Below are 8151 nucleotides of genomic sequence, written 5' to 3'. Positions count from 1 at the left end.
CCTTCAGTCATAAAACAAATTTTCTCAAATCCATAAAGTATTATATTTTACGTAAACAGAATGTCTTCACACTCCAATGCTCAAATGGCTTCTTCCATGGCTCACTGCTTGTATTCTAGGAAGTGGATCACCAGACAAAATAGTGTCAGATTTTTAGGTTACATTTCTCTCTTTCTCTCTGTCGAGGCTTGGCAAAAACATAGTGGTGACAAAAATGTATGTGTAATAAATCATTATTTTAATGTCTACTTCTCTATGCTTGAAGGGGGTCAGGACAGAATTTGTTGAGACATATTTTCTATGACTGGATGCCACTCCTGTCACCAACTTTCATGTTTCCAAGCAAGGAATCATTTCCCCAGAGCCAGACATTTTTGTTTTTTAACAGGAGATTGGAAATGATCATTGTTACTTCTATGACTGTCACACATTTACAACCTTCGCCTGATGTCAAGACAAGGATACACACTCGCACATCTTTGGGCTATGTTACCCAATGTATCTTTTCCCAGTTTAAGATGTTACAGTGTATGAGGAGCAATTAGTTACTATTTCTGGTAGTGTTTGAAATAAATTCCTCATTATCTTAAATGCCTGAAATGAGTTGTTTTCAGAAAGACAACTAACTTTTCCAGGTGTTGACAGCCAGTTTGAAACTGCCTGTCTATTAGGGGACTTGTGTCTGTCAGTGGCCAAGTTCTTATAGATGAATCTGAAGAGTTTGAGAAGATATTATAAATGTGGAAACAAAGCCTGAAAGTTTTAGCAATGGCTATGCTGGGAAATGGTTATGCTCCATATCCAGAAAAGGTAAAAAGTAGGAATGGTATACAGTGTCCCCTCTATAAAATGTCAACTATAGGTGTACAAAATTTGCAGTTGAATTTAAAGGAGTTAGATGTAGAAAGAAGACTTATCTAGCAGATGCAAATAATGCAGCTAGCAGTAAGAGCACCTATAAAATGTTTCATCTATCTATGCACATCTTGTTAATATCATCATCATCATCTCTGTAAATAACCTGTCCCTCCTCCTTTTTGTCATGAATTCAATGACAGCATGTTTTTGTTGCTGAGAACCTGTTATTTGCTTGCAATGAAATTGAACTGGATGAAGAGTTACTCTACCATATGTGCAATATCAGTGAATACAGTCAAAGAAACTTTCACATTACTCTTGGTACAATCTCTGTGCTTTCAGTATGTTAAAAGGGTTCTTCAGAATAGTTGACTGGTTCTGCTACCAAGGTGGGATAATCAGGTAGGTATTCTGAAAGTGTAACAAATAGCCACAGAACATGGTGGAAAATGATCAAGGAACTATTTATCACTCCTGCTGGTAGCAAGTAACAGTACACACTTTCTCTGAGTCAAGGGCAAGTTGTCTGATGTTTGAGTACAAAGCGCAAAGTTAAAAATTATAGGAATTGGATGCAGACAACAAAAAGATGTTGAGGTGAGCATGCTCTGCTGGATAACATGTACATGAATGGTAAAGCACAAATGAGACTCCAGCAAATAAGATCTGAAGAAGGAATTCTAATTCCGAAATATCATTGGACTACAGTTTACCAAGTTACAACAGTATACAGTCCATTTTTTGTTCTATATTGCATTGTTATACCTTCCTAAACTTTTTATTTTTTACCAATGAGCTAATAGAAGAATGAAGTGCATTGTGCAAGAGAGGAGGTTACACTGGTACAGGCATATGTCACATATGCAAGATGATATAGTTAGGTAAAGAAATAGTGTGTGATCTAAGTGGTAGAAACCTGCAGAAGAGGAAGGCTTGGGGAAAAGCTGTGGGAGCTAATCTAAATATGATCTTTATAAAGATAATGTTCTACCAGTGTTAAGATGACATGCTGGAAAAAACTTGTCCAAGGATGGAAAAAAAAATGTAAAATGACCAAAGATGAGGAATATATCTAATGTTAACCCTTTAGCATTCAGATTTTTTTTGTCTAATGTAATGCTTATTTATTCACATTGTTTTAAATTAATCATGCATTATCTTGTAACTTTGAGATTTTGATGTGGTGATTGTCTTTAGAATGTTATTATAGGGTAGGTGTGAGATGCCAGATCTGGCTGGTTTGAGTATAAAATATGTAGAATATATCTAGGCCAGATATGGCTGGTTTAAATGTTAAAGGGTTGTACATGATGTAGTTATTAGAAAATGTTTTCATTGTGAAAGTCATTAATCCTCTTAGTCTCTTTTCCTGTAACAATTATGGTATGTCTTTGTTTTGCCTTGACAAAAGATCTGTTCTGTTTTATGATATATGATAGTTTCGTTGTGATATTTAAAATGCACATTGCAAAGAGGACTTCTTAGCCACACAACCATGTGTGCACTCAAGCAAACACCTGGTTCTGCGTTTGACCCCAGTGCACAGCACCTTAGGCAATTGTATTCTACTATAACTTCAGTACAGTGAAAGGCTTTAACCCTTTGTATTTTGATTAATCTAAAAAAAAATAATGAAGATACAATAAAATAACTTTGTCATTATTAAGCTAATGTTTGGAACATTAATTTACATGAGATTTTAATGGGAAATTGTAATTTAGATGACTTCAAAATAGGAAGTGTGTATTCTAGAACCAAGGGTAATTTTGAGTGGGTTGCTTTCAATAGCATGGAATATAATTTGGAGACTGAATTTGTGTGTGTGCATATGTTAATAGGTCAAGGATTGGGTGCGGATATGAACTATTAAAGGAATATACTTCTGGTGTATTTTTTATTAATTTTTCCTCTAATATATGTATCAAGTATGTCTTTTATTACATCGCTTAGTCACTGATGCTCTATTTTCAATTCCTTGTGGTTAGCTTTTTATAATAGTTCTTTGTTGCATTGACATACTGACATACATACATATATATATATATAAATATATATATATGTATATATGTAGATGCTATCGTTTCCTTGTTTCACATCCATTTTTCTATGCTAGCATGGGTTAAGTGGATGATATTGAGGCATTGTTTTACATTTGAGTGCCCTTTCTGATGCTAACCTTTTCTTATTTTTCAAGATGGGGTAGTCATGGTTAGAATGACTTTGATTACAGGCCTACTCAATGAAGGTCAACTTAAGGGTAACCAATAAGGTTGCATAAAGACATTCTAGTTGTGGTGATCCCATCCCTTTTCTCATACATGATGAGGGCAACATTGGATAATGTAGATCTAAACACAGTTTGAGATAAGGGTTGGAATGGTCATGGCTGGAACTTCTTTCATCACGGATCGGTTTTTGCACTGCAGCCATGATCTACTGTGCAGCAGTGATCTGCGTACAACAGAGCAATGGCGAACTACTGTGTAGAATGTCACGAGTTAGATGGATTCTGGAATGACTAATAATTTGTCTTGACAGCTGATGACAGGATATAAACCACCAACTGTTCTATTACTTCTGGTGGTGGTAATAATTATTTTTTAGCTATCGTTTAGATTTAACCCATCAGAATTGACCATTCCATCATTTTCCCAGGCAACAGTCTCTAGTGTAACAGCTTTTCCTAAGACACTTTTAGAGATTTGGTTGCTGTTTCTAGTAGGTTAAATGACTATATAAAGGCTCCTCCTTTGGTTCATACATAGCTAATTTATTAACTTTTGAGAATGGTTAAAAATTAATCCTTTTGTTACCGTATTTCTATTGAAATGCACTTTCTTTGTTTCAATTAATTTTGATAGGCATGGCTGTGGTAAGAAGTTTGCTTCCCAACCACATGGTTCTGGTTTCAGTTCCACTGTGTGGCACCTTCAGCAAGTGTCTTTTGCTATAGCCTTGGGCCAACCAAAGCTGTAAGAGTGGATTTGACAGACAGAAACTGAAAGAAGCCCGGTGTGTGTGTGTGTTTGTTTGTTTATGTCTCTGTAACTTCCTGGTTCAGCAAAGGAGACCAATAGAATAAAAAATAAAAAAAGTACTGGAGTTGATTCGTTTGTCTAAAAATTCAAGATGTTGCCCCAGCATGGCTGCACTCTAATGACTAAAACAAGTACAAGATAAAAATGTTTAGAAGACATACTAACATGAAAATTTGGAAATGTTACAAGCACTTAGAAAGCTTTCATCATAGAAACACATGCTATTTCGGGTTGGTTGGTCAAAAGGGTTAAAGAATAAGCAACCAAACTGGTTAAAAATGTATTTGAAGGTTTAGCAGCCTGGGGCAATGTTGTATTGTGTTATTGTCTAGATTTAGCTTCCTTGTTGTGACCATCCCATCTATGTTGAGGAATGTTGTTGTTTGTACACAGGAAGATCTTCTCAACATTTAACATGATATAGAAACTGTGGCTGCTGTATTTAGGTAGAACAGTGGTACACCGAGCAAATATCTCCTGTTATAGCCCAATCCAACCTGTGCTTCTGTGAGTGGAATCAGTAAACAGAAACAGTGATATAATGGGGTTTTTTTTTTAAAGAAACATCTGTTTTGTTTCCATTCAACCTGTCTGTCATTTGTAACTAAAATATGTATCTTACTTTATAGTATTGCAATATTTCTGAAATAACTAATTTATATATTTTTTTTAATTTTCAGGATGTTTTCTTGATTTGCTTCTCGCTGATAAGCCCTGCCAGTTTTGAGAATGTGAGAGCAAAGGTATAAAGAATTTTCATTCTATCTAAACGTCAAATATAAATACATATACGGAAATCCATAAAAAGAATTCGTTTTTAATGGAACTTAGACTAGATAACACTATAAGTAAGTATTGGGTTTAAAAAAACCCTTGGATAAGGCAGCTTTCAATTTTTCCCATCCAAGGTTTCTTTTTAAACCCAATATTTACAAGCTATTATTTATAGTTTTATCTAATTCGAGTTCTGTTAAAATGATTTATTTCATGTGTCTAGAACAGTGGTTCCCAACCCTTTTATTTAAATGAGTTTTCCCACGGACTCCTTTTAATATGCTTATCCTTGTGTGTGTGTGTGTGTGTGTATGAAATTTTGAATCTAGTTCACGGATCCCCAGTACTACCCTTGCGGACCCCAGGATGGGAACCAATGGTCTAGCAGTTTCTAAATTCTTATGTAAACACATACATAATTTCCTGTTGGTGGGTGTGTGTGTGGCTGGTAAAATTAGTAGCATTAGATGAAATACTTCATATTTGGTTGTTCTGAGTTCAGTATGATGATAAAATAGTTCTGTAAGCAGAGCCACAAAGGCTAAGAGACAGGCTTTAAAAGATTGCAAGAATGGAGAGCGCAAAGAAAAAATATCAGAAGTAGAAGAGAAGCTAGTTGTCAGGTATGCTTAGCAAGGGGATAAGCTGAAAGTAAAAAAAAAACTTTGTCAATGTTCTTAGATGTGAGGATGACAGTTATATGCTATTCCAGATTGCCAGGCAATGTGCTAGAGAGAATCAATATGTTGGTGAAATGTGTATAAGGAATACTAATGCTGCAGTTTCTCTTCCTGATGGAACAAGAGGCTGTTGAATGTGGAGAATACTTGGGAGAGAGAGTCTACTCCAAGTAGACCAGCAAAGACCAGTCTTGTAAGTTGAAGGCAAGGAAGGCAACCAATCTACCAGGATAGTTACTGAGAAGTTTAAAATATCTAACAAAGTAGGGTACAGGTTGGTTACACAAATAGTTTATCAAATGATGCAGAAGGTATGACAGTAATCCCTTGCCATAGCGTGGTTCACCTATTGTGCACTCAGTACATTGTTCACCTATTGTGCACTCAGTACATTGTTCACCTGTCGCACACTCAGTACATCGTTCACCTGTCGCGCGCTCAGTGCATCGCAGGTTTTTCTGGCTAATATATGTAAATTTATATTGCAGACTCAGTATATTGCGGGTTTCTGCAGCCGATAGGTATTTATATTTTTTTAGATTTTAATTATTTCTCTGGGAGGTTTCTGTATATCCAGTGACTGGCCTAGAAGCATCACCATAAACGGCTACAGGGGTAAAGGAAATGAACTATAGAGAGGAAACTACTGAGGTATCAAATTGTTGTGCAAGATTTTGAAGTTTACTGCACAAAGTTATCACAAATTGATTATGAATGGAGCCTAGATGGGATGCAATTTGGGATTTGTCACAGGAAGAGAGAACTGGAGAATGCTTTGGACAAGGTACCTTGCTCTGATGTGGTGGTTGCTAAAGCTGAGGATAGATGAATGATTTGTGAAGGCCATACAGGTCATGTACTGAGACATAGAGGTGCAGTTAACGAGGGGAGATAACAGTGACTTCAATTAATTTAGTGTCCAGGTGGGGTGGTCCCTCAGAGCTCAGTTATCAGCCTCTTTCAGTTTATTATAATTCTTTAAGCTGTAATAGAAGAATTTAATACTGGATATTCATGGACTCTTCTATGTTGGAAACGTATCTTTTGTGGTAAGATTTGAGATATGGAAACAAAACCTGATAATAAAAGGCCTTATTGCAAATTTAGCAAAGACATGTTTTTGTAAGCATGTAGAACTCTGCTGTGGCTATATCTAGTATGCAGGAAAAGTATAGATTGAAATTCTATATGGTGTATCCAGTGTTGAGAGTGGAAATAGATTCTCTCAAATACCCAGGTGGTTCTTGAGAAGTTTCTGCTAACTGTTGTAAGCAGGGTGCTCTGAAAGCATAGTAGCTAGAGTAAGAACACACTGGAAAATATTCAGGAAGCTATTACCTCTGCTGGCAACAAAGGATTTCTTTTCTCAGAGTGAAAGGCAGATTGTATGGTGCTTATGTATGAAGTGCAATGCAGAGGATTTACAAAGGCAAAAAAGAACTGAAGCAATATGCAGTGTTGGAAAACATCTGTCCACTTCTGCTAATATGACAGAATGTATATTTGAAGCTGAGGTATATGATATATATCTGAAGGACCTTTTAGTCTTACTTGTCAAGAACAGGACAACCTTACTGGTGCCTCATTAAAATATACTCATTATACTCTGTAGAGTGGTCGGTGTTAAGAAAGGCATCAATCCACATGCATGCACACACATATATATGCATAGTGATGCAAGGCAGTGCAGGAGGGGAGAGTAAAGGAGCAGCGGACTAGACACAAGTGTCCAGTATTGCTGCCTGTACACAGGCAATAAGATACGCCAGAGCAGTCAAGTGGGGAGGAATGGAAAGTAGGTAGATCCTGTACCAAAATCAGTGTTGGAGAGAGGAACAGAATAGGGATTAGCATCCTTAGTTACAATGAAAGTAGGGCTTGGGGAACAGAAGAGACCCACTGCCATCCTCAGTTAAACTGGAAGCATAAGTACAGTGAGAATTGCGAGCTGAGCAGTTGGCAAGGGTGACTAAATGCAATGTATGGTAAACAGAAGAGGAGCAAGAAGGGTGTGGGTGAGAGAATGAAGTGTGTGTGACAAACAGAATAGAGATCCACAGCCAATCTTAGACACAGTGACAGTGGAACATGTTCAGGGAGCTATTACCTCTGCTGGCAGCCATGAGAAGAGGTGGAGGTAATTAAGAAATGTGTAATAAGGGTATAGATGTGGAAAGCAAGGGAGATAGAGACAGTGAAAGACACAGAAGGCTGATATGGGTAGTAGACTGATGAGTGACATGTATGTGTGATGGTGGGGGTACGTAGTGACTGATGTGGGTGCATGAGGTCTAACATTCATTCCAAATTCAAATTCTGTCGAGGTCACTCTAAAATGTCTTTCTAGAATGGGGATTCCAATTTCACTTTGCCTTGCACCCCTATGAATTGTTTCAATTATTAATTTTTCTACATATTACATTTTTAAATGAAAATGTCAAATTTCTAATAACTAGTTTATTTAAAAAAAACTAAAACGTTTATAGTACTGTCAGATAATAAAACTCTTGGTGTGCTTAATAGAAGTTATTTTTTAAGATGATTTTTGTTCTGAAAATGATTTTTAGCAAAATATGAATGGGGTACTGAAAGTTTCCTGGCTTTAAGATCTGGTTGGAGGCCCAACCTTCTGAGTTCTTTTACAGGACTTAGAAAAAAAGCTGCAATAAGTGTGTGAATCTGAGAGGGGATTAAGTTAAATAAAATTATATTTTCATTTATCCAAAGCCAGCAACTTTTCAGCACCCTCTTGTGTCTTACCCTCTTTGTCACAGACACACACACCTCACTTGAAATGCTAT

The 8151-nt window shown here is 36.6% G+C and overlaps 1 protein-coding gene across 1 annotated transcript in view; it reads left to right on the top strand.

The window, feature by feature from the left end:
* Window positions 1–8151, top strand: part of LOC106871346 (ras-related C3 botulinum toxin substrate 1) — a 36997-nt gene that overhangs the window by 27854 nt on the left and 992 nt on the right. Inside the window, exon 4 of the mRNA XM_014917747.2 lies at window positions 4577–4639. Within this exon, the coding sequence (XP_014773233.1) occupies window positions 4577–4639 (63 nt within the window). The remainder of the gene's footprint in view (window positions 1–4576; window positions 4640–8151) is intronic.

Source organism: Octopus bimaculoides, chromosome 23, assembly GCF_001194135.2.
Source record: "Octopus bimaculoides isolate UCB-OBI-ISO-001 chromosome 23, ASM119413v2, whole genome shotgun sequence".
Lineage (NCBI taxonomy): Eukaryota > Metazoa > Mollusca > Cephalopoda > Octopoda > Octopodidae > Octopus > Octopus bimaculoides.
This window is presented reverse-complemented; position numbering and strand designations above follow the sequence as displayed.